Raw genomic sequence first — 15,879 nt, 5'->3', positions numbered from 1 at the left:
AGAACAATGATCTTCCAATCAGTCAGCAACAGTCCTAATTGTTGTCTGAATAGCCAAATGCCCCATCGTCAGGGCCGCCATTATGGACTCACTGTAAGCAGCAGCATTGGGTGAGGAAAACGAGGCAAGAATGAAGTGGGAAGTTCTTCTTTTGTGTTTTAGCTGAGAAACTATTTTGGGCTTTGGATTTCCTGATTCCTCTGCTGTTATGCCAACGTATGTAAGAATGCGAAAGATCTAGCGATAAGATGTGGTCCAAACACAAGTGTTCTCTCAGGGAGATGAATGTTGTTTACACAACTAGAAAATACCAACAAGAAGACAGATCCAGCAACAGATTTTATTTTATTTGTAGGTATGATCGATCATGTGCTTGGAGTGGACTTGATCTCACGACAGTAATTAGATCCCTGTCGGCATCGCGCTCCACAATTTCACGTAGAACTTTTTGTAATTATAGCCAAACACCTGTGAGGTGTCAATCGGAAGCTACGAGTGTCAAATCGCACGGCATACATTAAAAGTAAGGAATATTTTTTAGACCGTCTACGCAATACTTTCTTACATCTTGACTGCATGATGCGGGAAAGTCCAAAGCGAACTGACATGAAATGTATTAATGAGATGATTCCATATCGGAAATGAGAAAGGGGTGACACGTCCACAGCCATCATTTCTGCGCACGCACTGCCATTCCTGTTGTTAGAGAACCTGACCACCGAGAAGCAAGGGTTGTCCTCACCAGTCCTGAACGCAAAAAGGATGTCAGCACTAAAGCGGCAACACATCATCGCAAACTGGCTTGTAATATGGTGAACAGCATCCCCGCCGGATGGCGGTGGAGCCAACCTGGACACCTGACGTTGGCCACTGTGGCATGGAAAGTTACACTTCACGCCTGTAGAGGGAGCCCAAGTTCCTTACTGCCGCTTGAAAACAGTCGAACCTGCAGGGCCACCTCACCAGGGTCCACCCATAAGGTCAGGACCGGGGACAATACCAGCTCACAGAACTAAACCCCGCTCTCCTTACAGGACCGCAGAAGTTCTGGATCATGACTATGGGACAAGTTGACTCAAATGCACATGCAAAGGATCAACAGCGATGGACTTTTCCAGGGTTAAATCTATGGTGCTGTTTTCACTCACCCTCTTTCAAAACCCAGTCACAATCACGTCTGTAATTACGGGAAAGGACGGGACAGGGGTCGAGAATGTGGTACTTGTAAACAGACGAGAGTTTTTGCGTAACTGAAAACCACAACGATGTCAAAGGGCATGAAAATAAACATCTCAACTGGTTTTCTTCCAATTTTGCGATTAATAAATGTAATGAATTAGAACTAGTGATTCATTTCTAATCTTTTGAGTGTTTTTTTTTTTTTACTTTTTGGGAAAAGTTGCAAGAAGTTGTATTTCTATGAGACATTTTAATACATGAAAATATACATAAATAGATTGAATTCTATGGGTTGTACTATAGCTCAGTAGTCGCACATTCTAGTTCCTGGTTATTAATACAAATAATAACGATTGATCTCATTGCTCCCCCGAGACATTTTAGTCAGCCTTAATATGCCAAGATGAGAGACATCTACTCAACGCTACATGATTCTCCATGACGGAAACAAAATGTACATTGTGTGCCATCCTTGATGAAGTCACCAAACAAGGCATTTTTGTTTAGTCTGTGGAAATGTTATCCTCGTGTTATCTCCAACTGGGCCTGCAGACCTTGAGCGAGTTCTGCAATTGGTTGGACTTGTCCGAGAAGCTGCCATTGCATCCTTGCCTTTTATGGGGGGCCAGGGAGCCGGGGGCCGCCGAGCCAGGGGGCGTCCCGATGGTTGCCGATGTCCTGACATTCGAAAGTGACCCGATGCTCGGAGGTTTTGTGATGTTTGCGGAGTTCCTGACTCTCGATGGGGGCTTGATGTTCGGCGGCGTGCTGAAGCCTGGCGATGTCCTGACACTCGGTGGTGTGCTGTTGCGGGAAGGCGTCCTCATACTCAGGGTCAAGGAGGAAGATGAGGAGGTGCGAGGGTGCTCAGCAGATATGGACGAAGCACGTTTGAGGACGTTCGCCCGTGGAAGGCCGGCATGCGTTTGTCTAAAAGACGAAGAGGCGGTGCTTCGGGTGAAAGTCGGACCCGACGACAGGGTGGGAGGAGGAGCCACGGGAGCACTGGGAGCGCCGCCGCCCCTGCTGCCAAGCGTTCGCAGAGTGGAGCGACACATCTTCTCCTCCGGCCGCTTGCGAGCTGCGGGAACGCGGCGCTCCTTTGAATCTCGTGGCTGGGCGCTGGCGCGTTGGGACGACGGGGTGGCGGAGGGCCTCTCTCCTCCTCGCTTCTCTCTTCCGGTCCTGGAGATAGGCACCACCCTCCTCATGCTTTGCTTCTCAGAGTTGTTCAGGGTGCGCACCTGCTCGGATCGCATCCCGCTCGTGGCAGCAGCGACGGCTTCGGATGAGGCCGACTTCTTACGCCGGTCCGACTGAGGATGATCTGCGGGGGAGACGCAAAGTATAGAGGAAGGTGGCGGTTGCCGGCTGACGGGCTCGGACCGGGTCGGAGCGGCACAGGACACTTCCTCCTTTTCTATTGGACGGTTCGCCTCGCACACGGCTGTCACACACCACACAACTGCCGTCTGCGCTGCCATCGCCTCGTCCGAAGCCCGCGGTTCTTCCACGCACGCGGTGGTGACGTCACAGAGACGACCGGGGCCTTTGACCTCCAGCGAGCAATTCTCCAGGAGCACCGCTATGTTGCTATTGTCATTCACGGCGGTCAAGATGTCGTCATGCACGGGGTGATCTTCGGAAAGCGCTTTGCGGCCGTTATCACGGCCGCCGTCGTCCAAGTCAGGGGCGGCGTCCACGTTAATTGCGGCGTATTGCGTTGCCGGCATGTGCCCAGAGGGAGAAGCCGGGCTTCGTGGCGGCGAGTGGCGGGAGCGTCCCGTACGTCGGCGAGAAGCACGCCAGCCGCTCGACTTGGGGGAGAGGAGCTCCAGGAGCACGCTGGCTTCGTCCTGGTGGAACACGGCCGCCAAAAGGTCCGTTTCACTGCTGCGGTACCAGCCCACGGCGCCGCCCACCTGCCACAGCACAACACGGTCATCTGATTTGCTGCTCATCTCCTGCTTCCTTTGAGTTTTGGTGCGGTTTTACCTCCTCGCCGCCGGCCCACGAATGCCTCTTGCGCTCCTCCAGCGTTTGTAGGCGACGGCGACGGGCCCTCTCCTTGGCTTCCCGCTCTTTGTTCTCCTTCAATCAACCACAACCGCCTGAATGTTATTCAAAGCATTTACGTGATCAAAAATCCTGTCATATTTTTTGTCGTTTTTCCCCCCCGCTAAAATTGGTTCATTGAAACGCAGGTTTACATTTTTAGCTCATGAAATAATATAGATTTCATAAGATTTTTTTGTAAATACATTTTAAAAATATTTGTCAAATAAACAACCTGACATGCACATTTCACATTTACATAATTATTTAACAATTGGCTAATAATTAAGGTATAAATATAAAAATGTGAATGAATTATCTGATTACTACTACCATTCAAAAAAAACCCTATTATTTTAATTGAATTATTGCAAATAAGATACATAAATATTAGTAACGTTCCATACATGCAGCAATTTGGGGGCCATTTGTGGCCCGCCATCCAAATTTGAGCGGCCCACGGCATAAACTAAAAATGACATCTACTACTAATAAATTAGTTTTATATACTGTAGAGCTTTTCTAAATATGCAAATGAACTATTTACAATTAAACAAGTAACGTCTCTCTTAGTAACACTGTGGTAGATAAAGTTATTTTTTTATAAGCAACAATGGCTTCCTCCACTTTTGTGGTCTGTGTCAAGGTCCAAATTTTGAAAATATATGAACGATTCCCATGTGACTAATTTAAAAAGACAAATTTGGCTGCTGTTCAGTGCAGGGGCAGATATTTTCTGTTGGATTACAGAATCTTGACCACCCCAAAATCTTGTAAAATCTTAAACTATATTTGCCTTAGAAAGGGTTTCAGGTAGTAGATAAAAAAAAAACACACACACACAACTATATAAACAATATGCAATTGCTTGATTGACAGATTTTGGTTTGCTTGTTAAATTTAAATAAAAAATAAAATTAAAAAAAATGGCCCTTACATCCATCAATTTTTCCATATGTGGCCCTCGGAAGAACACCGCTGCTCAGTATTGTGAAATTGTGAATAAATAAAATATTTTACATGCATGCATTCATTTATTGTAAATAATGGCAAAAATAGCAGAAAAACAGTTTGGCCAGTAAATTTAAAAGCCTTCTGAAAGTATTTACAAATGAATCAAAATGGACTTTCTCTAAAAAAAAAAAAAAAAAAGAGAATGAATTATTATTTTATGATTAAAATACTACAAGTGTGTCATCCCATTCCCCGGACGTGAAAGTGGAGCCGGCAGCCTACCTTGACAGCGTGGCTGAACTTGCAGCAGAAGCCGTGCAGGACGGCGAAGCACTCGTCCAGTTGGAAGGTGTTGTCGTCCTCGCAGAAGAAGTCCATCAGCTCGCCGGCCTCCTTGCTCAGCAGCTGCCGCCCACCGCGCAACGAGCACAGCCTCGATGTTGTGTCCTAAGCAAGTCATAAGGAAATCTCCGTCCAGCAAGTCCGATCCCCACAAAAGTTACCATTTACCGGATTTTGACCGATTTTGCAAGGCCCACAGAATATTGTGTTGTATTGCTATAAAAACATGGAACTTACCAAACGAAAGATTAGAGTCTCTTCTTTCATCAGGAAAAAAAAGTATATTTGTATGTTTCCATTTTGCAGCAATTAGCATTAGAATATAGCTAAGTTTCATTGATATTCACATTCCTGGTGAAAACACTGCCAAAAAGAACTTGATGCAACATACTATGCTGCCACCTGCTGACCATTGCTTTAAGCCACCTCTTCATGTCAGAAGCTACATCAAAGCCTTCTGTATGCTCTTGCATAAAAAAGGTATAAATATGTTTTTTGGGAGTGAAGGGCAAAGTATTAAAAACGTATTTAAACATTTTTGGGTTTGAATGAGTTCATTTACAGTCTACATATGAAGTTATTTGTGGAAATTATTTTCTGTGTGGTGTCTCGGGAGTCCTGTCGTACCTGCAGGAAGCCGTCCAGCTGCCACAGGAGCTCACGGTCTGTCCGAACGCTCTCCTCGAGAGTGCGTGTGCGGCACATCAGCCGCTGCAGTTCGGCATCGAGTGTCTCCAAGGAGATTCTGCACACACACACAAAAAAGTCCCACACACAACATTTCTGTCAAGTTCTTAAGTTCTGCATCCACCAGAAGACTGAGAAGAGAAGACTCGGTCGGACCTGGAAGCAGCCTGAACGTGACTCAACTTCAGCGGGAAATCCAAAAACTTCTCATCTGTTTTCTGGGCTTCCTGGGAAGATGAATTTGATTAGGACGGCCAACTGTCACATTTGGTAAGGAAAGACGAGGACAAAGAGAAAGATGGCGAGAAGGACAAGGACGAGGGAGATGAGGAGTATTGGATAATGAACTGATGTGAACTCACAGCATAGAAACTGCACAAAATCATATTTAACAAAGTAATTTATTTTTAAGGGAACATTTGATGAGGACAAGAAGAGAAGAATCAGGAGAAAGACAAGGACAAAGGAGGACTTTGCTTGTCTTTGTTTGTGGTGACCCACCAGAGCTACAAAGTGCAGCAGGTTCATTCCCGGTTTGTTGGCTTTGGTGTCGGCCAGAGACAAAAGGGACGAGAGTTTGAAGCCCGCCGCGTTACCGCCGTGGCCGCCCTGCAAAACACGTGCGTCTTAACATCACGCCGCTAACATGCTAAGGGCCGCTAAGTGGCTCACCGCGTTGAGGATGTTCCCGGCTTGCAGCACCAAGTGGAGGACGGCGTGCAGCTCCTGGCAGCCCAGAACCTCTGCAAGAGAGAATCCAGGAGATCATCAACACCTTCTGACTTCATTAGCGCCGATCTCAAAATAGAACCGCTCTGAAACACGCGACAATGTGCTGCTGCCAGGAAGCGGGCGCGAGGAGGACGAGGAGCCGATTCCGTCAGTTTGGCGTCACCTTTGGTTGCAGAGCCAAGGACGCCAATATGTGCGTGCATGGCCTCGCACATGCCGGGAATCTCCTCCTTGGCCAGCATGCACTCGATGCGCGTGGCGTAACTGCGGACCAATCAGACAAGCGGGCTGATGAGCGATCCGACAGCGGCGCACCGGACAAAAGGTGAAAGGTTAGCGGCTGACCTGGGGAGCTGAATTAGCTGGAACACGAAGGAGTCGGCCAACGGCAGCTTTGACGCGTCACCGCTGTACGCCTTTATCTTCTTCACCTTGCTCCAAACAAAAAATGGGAATCACTTGCTATACACTCCTGTCCTTGCTAGTCGGCCTTTCTCTCTGTGACATGCGCACACTTATGGCCAACAACGAAGCGCTCTACAGCAGCCACGCCAGGCCAATGCCTGGTCCACATGCTGGCTTTCAGGTTGGACTTATAAGAATTCTTCCGTCCTTGCTATTCTGCCTTCCTCTCTGTGACATGCGCACACTCATGGCCAACAACGAGGCACTCTAAAGTGGCCATACCAGCCCAGCATGTTTTCAGCATGTATTTCAAAGCAAATCTGAGTTAACTTTACAAGGTCTTTAAATCTTGTTATTATGATGTATTTATTTGTAACAAAATGTTCACCACAATGACGTCATTATTGGCGCCGAGTAGTATTCCAAAAAATGTTTTTCATTTGGTGTATAAATAAAAATCCCTGTATAGTGATTCAGGCTTTTTAGTCAATCAGCAATATAAAAATGTGACGTGGAGTCGTGGATGAGTCAAAGATTCCCAAACCCAGGCTCGGTTAGCAGAAATGTGTGCAATACCTCGTCCGCGTCAGGGAGCAACTTCATCAGCTCTCGAAGAGGCTCCGCCCCATAAGGCTCACTGTTGCCATGGCGAATGTCGTCGAAGATGGCCTGATTGGACCTGAACAAGGAGGGCAGCTGCTAAATGCCAAATTTGAAGAGGACGCCCCTAGCGTAGCGCAAACGGCATCCATGTGCCGCTGTGTTGCGTAAACACGGTGAACAGCACACAAACACAAACGTCATGTCACCGACAAGCACGACACTCGTCTTATTTAGGGGTTAACGGACATTTATGACATTTTCTCGTTTGACTTATTGTTCTGGATGTCAGATATCGGCATTGCATCCTGTTGCATTTGTTTCTGTAATTTAGCAGCTTTTTGTTTTCTCATAAACACGGCATTCTGATTGGAACATTAAAACAGATTAGTTTTTTTTATATATATCATTAAACACTTAGCTATCAATTTATTGTATCTTCTAAAATGAAAAATAGGAACACAATTATGCATAGCAGAAAAAGATACCTATATGTTTAATTAAAAAAAAAAAATAGTTTATTAAATAATTGGCAATTACTTTGTTGTAGGCAAAAAAAAAAAAAAGGTTGCATTTAAATGAAATGAATAAAAAAGTATTTGGTTAATATTAATATTTGTAAATAAAATTAATCATAGTAAAAAAAGTAATACAAAAAATACATTATTGAGATTAAAATTGTATTCAATTGAATTTAAATTTTTTGACGCTACACACATTTTTTGTCTTTTCCTTTTTTTACTGGCGGGCCCTCACGGACACACAACCGGCATGGCGCCGTGTTGTTTTACCCACAACACCTTGGGGGCATGAGGGCGCCTCGTTGCCATCTTTTACCTCTTGAACTGTTTGAGGAAGATGCCCATGTTCATCCCTCGCTTGGTGTCCAAGATGGAGACCTGTGGGGCGACAGGTCATCACCGTAATTGTTGCCCGTGTCATCGTTTTCATCCTCGTCATCGTCAACTTAAACGGAATTATCCTCATTGCTGTTCTCGCAGCGTCACCGTCATCATCGTCACCCACCTGGTCCTTTGCGTCCCGCAGCGTGGAGCGACCCCTCCCTCCCCTTGCCATCGTGTCACCATCTCGCCCCTGCTTCTGCCCAAAGAGTTCTTCCACCGTGTTGGCATCCATCTGGTAGCGCTGCTGCGCCGGGCCCCGTGTCCACAAGTTGGCGCGCCCCCGCACCTGCCGGCGCACACGCAAACATCACAATCACGATTCCCGCGGGAAGCGGCCGGGCAAGGTGCGCTTTTTTCCGTACCTGCTCCTCCGGGATTGTCTTCCAGAAGAAACTTCTCACCCTCTTGTTGAGCCTAAGGCCTCCTGTGGGTTCTCCTAGCGAGGGAGGAGGCGGAAGTGGGGGTGGAGGGGGCGGCGGTGGTGGTGGTGGCATTCTGTCCACCATCTTGTTCTCATTGGCTGGCGACACGCCATCCATCACGTACATCCCGGTGGCCGATGGATGGGAGCGGCGGCGGTGGCGAGGTCATGGCGGACGGAGGGCCCTGCGGACGTTTTTCTGCATCTAGAAAACACGTGTTAATTGCACACACGAGCAAATGAAAAAAAATTCTGCTGTTGAGCAGCCACTTCCTCGAAACAAACATCACACATGAACAAACATGGAAAAATACAGTCGGCATGTTGGATTTGTCATTTGCAAATTGCAAGCTTATGCTAAAGCTGATTTTCGTGTACTGGAGTGTGTGAAACCTGTCAGTCCGGTTTTTCTAAGCGCCCCATGCAAAGGTCTTTTTTTCTTCCTCGCCCTCCTCCTCTTCCTCACATCAGCCACACACTAACGAAGCTAATGCTAGGATGCACAATTGTTGCCGTCGAAACAAAATGTTTTCCAATGACTCAAGCGATTTACATCTCAAGTGCAGGTGTAATGATTAATCAACAACTAATCGATTATCCAATTAATTGATAATTATTTGTAATAATTATTCGTTTAGTAAAAAAAATAATTCAGCTGAATTCCGCTGGGCTTTGGGCTGGTGTGACTGCTATAGAGCGCATCGTTGTTGGCCGCGAGTGTGTGCATGTCACAGAAAGGCAGAATAACAAGGACGGGAGAATTTTTATTTATTCAGCTTCTCAGCATTAAATACCCTATTATCTGATTATCTTTGTATTGAAGAAAAATGAAAAATTGGCTTTTACTCTGGGGAACAATTTTCCAACACAACATGGCCCAAACCACGAAATGAATCATAATTAATGTGCATTTTTTTGCATTGTCACTTTGCAATAATGTCCTGTTTTTGAATGGTGATGCCAAGCTTAAAAACATCGGGTGGGCTTCAATATGTTATTAAGTATCTGTTCTACAGATGCCACGCGCTACCATGGCAACCGCTCAAAATGCTCACAATTGCCGAGGTAACGAATGGACCCACCAACAACGAGTCTTTGTTTGCTTGATGACAACATGACAGTCGCCGCAAGTGTCTTGATGGGTTTTGATGGGGCGCCGCCTGGAGCCAATTTCGAGCCCCGATGACATCATCCAATGCAAATTTCCAAACATACAATAACATGAGTGCTCGGTGCCTCTCTGCTGACCTCATTATGATCACCTTTGCTTCACGTTCCCACAGAGTCAGCACTGACCTCAATGGAGAGACGGGCCGGATCACAAGATTGGACCCTCCAGGAGATCCTGCTGCCGGTTCTCTTGACGGGCCCGACGTGCACGCGATGAGTGAGCGGAGTTGGGCAAGTGGAGTCTGTTTGAAGAGAGTGAAGGGGGGTTAATGAGGAGAGAGCTCGTTTAACAGGATTGTTCTAGTCCGTCGGAACACAACGTTCACTGGCATTCACGCCGGGAACTTAACACCGCGCCGGAACGTCAACGTGATACATCAAATCTGCTTTCCAGTACTGGCGCTCGCAGAGCTTTGTGGACAGAACGTGGGCAAATATTGACACAACAAATTCATCTGACCTGTCACACACACAAATGAGGGCTGACTCACACAAAGTGACAAATCATGTGGAAGTTTCTCCAGCACTTTCCCCGCCAGTGAGGTGTCAGATGTGAAAGTGAGAAGCATGTGCACGCTCTAAAAAAAAAACGTGCAACCTCGTTAACACCTTCAGGTGTTACAGACTTTGATGAGGAACGGGAGGGGGGTTTGGGGGTGGCGAGATTGTTGAGTTGGGTGTGACATCACACCTGCAGATTTGAAAATTTTAGACCAGAAAACCTTCACCACATACTGACACCTTGACATACGAATAGCAGTTATTTGCTTTGACTTGCGAGTGAAAACTTGAGACACAACAGCTATTTTGTGGCAATAAACTCAAGCAGCACTTTGACAAAAATTGACAAAAATGAGGATGTTTAATGCCTTTAAAAACTTTGCCTTATCAAAATTCAGTTTAGCTTAATGCTAACAACAATGTAAAACACCATTGACATGCTCATGATTAGCATTGATAGCTGGGAGCACCATATGTAGACAGTGCAGGCATATATTTTTATTTCCAGAAAATTAGCCCAGAAGGAGCAGCACAATGAATTCAACTGCAGCATTAAACAACCCACAGATTTTACATTCTCAGTGGAGGAACAGCTGGGCCGTCCCTTCTCTGAGGGGTTCCCACAGCAACAAGGACAGATGTCTCTTTTGCGCCATACATTGACCACAGAGCCTCGGAGAACAACTATTAGTCTAACCAAGACCCATTCAAACCAAAACCAAGAGCGTTTGGAAAATATCTACATATGGCCGATGTTTTGCGGAGGTGACGCACCTTGACGGAAGCACTACAGTATTGAGGGACTACAACTCCGCAGGTTGTGTCAAGAAAACGACACAAAAGTCAATGGAGTGTTGCACCTGTCCGCCTGCTTGCTAACCTACCGCAAGTCATCACAACCACAACACTACTAAAAAACAACTCACCGCGCGTCCACAGCGAAGAAACGAACGCATTCCCTTGCAACCGCCGATGACACTCAGCTCACTCAGCTGCAGCGCGCACGCGTGTTTCCAAAACAGCACTTGACGTGCGCGCTCGCGTTTGTGCTGTGCAGCAAAGATAAGACTTGCGCGTACCCCGCCCTTCACCGGAAACTGCATCACGCCTTTCAACACAAACACACACCCACTTTACAAACAAACGTAGGTGAGAAGTGCTATTATTAAAGGTGAAATAAATTCACAAATGGGTTTGCTGTTTTGGCTGTTAGAGCGCAGCATATATGTCGAAGCTAACTTGAGTTGCAATTGCTAATTACACCGCGACCACTACGGGGCGCCCAAGAGCAACTCACGGTCAAAGGAGGTTGGAGTTGTGTTGACTATTAGATTTCGTACCATGAACATTTTATGTTAAGAGTTTTTGTGTTGTAGCACTGTATTGTTCTTGCACTCCATATTATTTGGGAACAATACTATATATATATATATATATATATATTAGTTAGCAATAGGGTTAAAAATAGTGGTTTGTTTTTGTAGATGATATTTATCTATTATCAAGCTTATTACTTGCGATGTTGTGCTAATAATCTCCAGTGTTTTCTTGAAATGTGTAAAACTGCTGTGGTAATTATTGTAGGTGTATCGAATGATTAATAATACTATTGGCAGAAATAGAAGGTCCAGAATCTAATATTCTCAACTCTGAAAGTGCTATGTTGCTTGGAGATCACAAAAACGCAACACCTCCAATTGTGCCTTCATGACTAGCTAAAGTACAAAAGTAGAAGAGACACATGACATGTTCAAAGTCAGCTTTAAATGTTGCAAAAAACACAAACGCCAAGTGAACACAAGGATTATTTACAAGTAGTGGTGCAAATGTTTCAAAGTTTTACTTTTTCCATTGGAATAAACCTCCAGGTTGTCTTGAAATCCTTATTAACAACTACTGCACCGATAAACACATCCAAACATGTGAGCACTGTACAACAAGCACAAAACCTCTTAAGTTCTTTCTCTGGTGGCCACCCACCAAATGTTTCCTAAAATCCGTCTGCATCCCGCAAGGTTGCCGGCTGAATGCATGCCATCCATGTTGTTTTTATCAGTGCGTGTGGACGGCTCCTAAACAACATGTTTCAGATTCCCTGAAAAGAAAAAGTCAAAAATGGTTCAAATATATTGTCTTTATTCGTCAAACAAAATTGTCGTAAAAATAATATGCAGCATTAGTGCTGTGTGATACAGACAAAATGTTACATTACATCCAGGTATATAGTATTTTTCCTTAATATTACATAAAATGATTAGCAATTTTCTCTTATGTTTCTCCATTTATCTATCTAAACTCAAAGCATGAGAAAATGAGTACAGAGATGAAAATACAATCAAACACAAGTATTCAGTGGAAAAGTACCATTTCAAAATTCTGTTTGTACAACCTGAGTGGTATCCCTGAAAGCAGATTATGTGAAAACTCGGAGGAGGTTAAACCTAAGAGAAGGTAAAGTCTAAATGATCAGAGTATGAGGAATTCCAAGGCAGTAGACAGTGTGATTAGTAAAATACAATATTTCACATATACCAAACGATATCAATATCTGGCGCCCTCTTGTGGCGGTTTTACAATCAGGATTCTATGTATCGAACGTAGTAGTGGTATCAGTACTACTTGATGCTGTTGCGTGCTCGTACGGATATCTGTCTGAAAAAGTGGTATCGAACATCCCCAAAAAATTTATACTAATTTTCAATAATAATAATATTATAATTAAGCTATAAAAAAAAACATCATTATAGTTACCAAAGCCAGATCCAAAATTAGCAGCGCAACATGCGCACGTCGCACACTCTGGCTTGGCCAATCAACTCATGCAAAATCCAACATTTGTGTAACAATATCGTGTATGAGCTGCACTTAACTACAATCAGTTTTGTCCATTTGCTTTTACATACGTTTGATGGTGGCTACGACCTGGTCCAGGTGTTTGGCGTCATTGCGGTCGGGTCGGTAGCTGGGACTGATCTCTAGCAAATAGTCGGGGCCGTACTCTGTAAAAAACTAGCAAAAACACCATAAGCATTGATTTGGGACACAAATAGACGGGAGGTGAGGGAGACAAGTTAGAAAGTGGAAAATTGAAACAGTTCAAAGACTATAGTTTGCTGTCCTACTCATTGCTTGTTGTTCCATCTTATTTCATTTGCTTTGACCTATTCTGTATCTTTAGGTTACATTTGTGGAATGGAATGAAATATTGTCATTGCGCATATCAATAAGTACAGAGCAAAGAAATTCATTTGACAGGAACATAAAAAGAAAACGACACCTGAAGGGTCTTGATGAGAAAGAATGACAAAGGGCATCCGATATTACCTCGTGGTCCGGTATTTCTGAGGTGAGGGTCTTTCCCAGAAGCACTGCTGTCAGGTGGGTCCAGCAGCGGGCCGTGTTGGCCAGGTTGTAACCCCCTGGTGGAAACAGAAAATAACATTACTGTTCAAGGGATACTTGAGTCATTTAGCCAGTTTCAGCAGTAAGAAGAATTCATTTTTCATGTACAATTAATCCCGTTAAAAATATATTTTCAACTTGCTGTCGACTAAAAATGATATCACGTGTGCTTAGGACTCGGGTAACGACCAATCAAATTACAGGCCAAATATTAACTGATTGCTGAAAATGGCTAAATGAGTCAGGGATCCCTTTAATAACATGTAAAGTTTTCAAGCTATATAATAAAGTGCGCCCGTGAGGAGTAACGCGACAGGCACCTCCTCCCAGAAGCAGCGTCGGCAGGCGCCACTGCAACACGTGCTGCAGACACTTGGCCACCCCCGGCGGCGTCATGTTAAACGAGCACATGGGGTCGCCCGCCATGGTGTCGGCGCCCAGCTGCATCACCACGGCGTCCGGGTTGAAGTGAGCGCGCACGTTCGGCATGATGCTGCAGCAGAGAGAGTGTGAGATAGCGAGCGCTTAAACACTTTTGTTTTCTATAAAACAAGGCCTGACTAAATGAAATGTCATGGCAGCCAAGCAAAGCAATATTTTTATCTTTGACTTCTTTGGCGTGGCAGGGACTTGCCTGGTGAAGATTTGGTAATATCTGTCGTCTTGGATGCCGTCCTCCAGCGGGACATTGATCGAGAACCAGCGGCCTCTGCACAAGCCAACATCGGTGACATCGCCCGTACCTACACATATACGCACATGAGGTATATGTGTATAAACCATTCATGTGATTTTGAGCTCCGGTGGGAAATTTTAGGATGACGCTAACTGCAACTGTCACAGGTAAACTTAATTTGACTTCAAACTTATGATGTGATTTTTGCACAACTTGCTTTTTAATACTTTTGCCTGTAATAAATACAGCATATTTTAGGTTCATCCTGAAATGTCACCTACAAGCTGAATGTATGTCATTGACAAAAGCCAGCAGTAAGTTACCTGGGAAAAAGCCAGGAGAGAACTTATGCAGGGACACCGTCATAACTTTTGATGTGAAGCTGAAGGCTTCCTCCACACCTGCGGGGAGACAAGGAGAACAAGAAGTAGAACAAATTAATCAAACTATGGCAAATTGCGCATACCGTCTCCGTGATGCAGGTCCACATCCACATAAAGAACTCGGTCAAATTTTTCTCTCAACTTGAGGATTCCCAAGACGGCATCGTTGACATAGCAGAAACCCGACGCTTGGTCCCTGGAGGATGAGGAGGGAAGCGACTGAGCAGCGAGTGATCACATCGAGTCTCGTAATTAAAGCATGCTTACTTCTTGGCATGGTGCCACCCCCCGGCCCAGTTGATAGCCACGTGGTACTTATGGTCCAGCAGGCACTTGGCGGCTGTGAGCGTCGCACCCGCTACTGCTGCTGCATAGTCAAATATGCCCTCCACGATCGGACAGTCATAACCTGGAGGAGGTTAAATTGATCGTGATGGGAAATATCGCATCGACTGGATATACTTCACGGACAATCTAGTGTGGGCTCTCACCCAGCCCGTAGTCAGTTGACTGCGGGTTATCGTTGTCTCCGTCCTGGCTGATTTTGTGAAGATGATCCAGGTAGACGTCTGAGTGGAATTGGGCCATTTCCTCCATGGTGGCCACCTGAGGCTTCACAATGCTGGAGGGAGGGCAGAATGCATGTCGTCAATGTTGTCAGATGACAGTTTGCTAATTGTCTTCATGTCGCAAACCTCATATGTTGGAGGAGTTCATAGGCTTCTATCAGTGAATGGACCATACTCGCCTACACAATAGACAAAACTGTTAACAACCTGCAGCACCAAACACTACACAATGAAAGGAAGGCAATGATTTAAACTCACCCGGTTCGGCACTTTGGATAAAGAATCGCAAGTTTCAATGTATTCCTGGCTAAAAACATATGCGACCTTCCGTTTAGCGCCATCGCCGTCTCCTTCACAACTCATGCTGTGTGGATAATAGATGGAAAAAAGACGGTGGAGAATGACAAATACCAAAACAAAAACACAGTGGAGAGCGAGCGATCTGGTGTTACACTGTAAACGTTCCTCCGACAACTTCGAACACGCTGAAGTTGTTTGACGTTTTCTCGTGACAAAAACATCTCAACACAGACTAGTGTTTTATTATTAGTAGCACAGAACTTGTTCATTGGGAAAACAATGGATAGACTGCCAGAGAGTGATAGACTGACAAAACTACACCACCCGTGGAACGTTTTTTTTTTTATGGGACTAGATTGGGCAGATGGCATGCTGGGACTTTTTGTAGTTTATTTTACTATTAACTTTTTTACCCGCATATTTGTACAGATTTTTGTAATGAATTTTTAGAAATTTAATATTTATGTTTTTTTTGTCTTCTGTGCTCACTGCTGGCTGGCTATATTACACTTATCTGATTACAAATACTTTCCCTCCGTTTTGTTCTTGTAGCGAGAGGGCGCAAAAGCTTCTAGCTGTGTCTGCAATGGCATTAACA

The 15,879-nt window shown here is 45.0% G+C and overlaps 2 protein-coding genes across 2 annotated transcripts; both read right to left on the bottom strand.

Moving 5' to 3' along the window:
- Positions 1 to 326: 326 nt before the first annotated feature.
- On the bottom strand, positions 327 to 11,030 carry LOC147160007 (uncharacterized). The gene is made up of 15 exons (XM_086060168.1): positions 10,878 to 11,030; positions 9,577 to 9,692; positions 8,222 to 8,485; positions 7,981 to 8,145; positions 7,792 to 7,853; positions 6,931 to 7,033; positions 6,295 to 6,380; positions 6,113 to 6,213; positions 5,890 to 5,960; positions 5,719 to 5,826; positions 5,374 to 5,444; positions 5,158 to 5,275; positions 4,471 to 4,635; positions 3,175 to 3,270; positions 327 to 3,101 (listed from the first exon to the last, which is right to left on the bottom strand). Exons 3-15 carry the CDS (start codon positions 8,405 to 8,407, stop codon positions 1,710 to 1,712), a joined length of 2,724 nt encoding a protein of 907 aa, XP_085916294.1. The 5' UTR covers positions 8,408 to 8,485; positions 9,577 to 9,692; positions 10,878 to 11,030; the 3' UTR covers positions 327 to 1,709.
- Positions 11,031 to 11,695: 665 nt separating this feature from the next.
- hdac8 (histone deacetylase 8) lies at positions 11,696 to 15,585 on the bottom strand. Its single transcript, XM_086060253.1, has 11 exons — positions 15,240 to 15,585; positions 15,108 to 15,160; positions 14,904 to 15,034; positions 14,680 to 14,821; positions 14,496 to 14,608; positions 14,353 to 14,430; positions 13,988 to 14,096; positions 13,674 to 13,846; positions 13,276 to 13,370; positions 12,855 to 12,960; positions 11,696 to 12,046 (listed from the first exon to the last, which is right to left on the bottom strand). The coding sequence occupies exons 1-11, from the start codon at positions 15,342 to 15,344 to the stop codon at positions 12,024 to 12,026; spliced, it is 1,128 nt and encodes a 375-aa protein (XP_085916379.1). The 5' UTR covers positions 15,345 to 15,585; the 3' UTR covers positions 11,696 to 12,023.
- Between the last annotated feature and the right edge of the window lie 294 nt (positions 15,586 to 15,879).

The sequence above is a fragment of the Leptonotus elevatus genome, chromosome 17, assembly GCF_054856555.1.
Source record: "Leptonotus elevatus isolate MCC_2025b chromosome 17, RoL_Lele_1.0, whole genome shotgun sequence".
NCBI classification, from domain to species: domain Eukaryota; kingdom Metazoa; phylum Chordata; class Actinopteri; order Syngnathiformes; family Syngnathidae; genus Leptonotus; species Leptonotus elevatus.
This window is presented reverse-complemented; position numbering and strand designations above follow the sequence as displayed.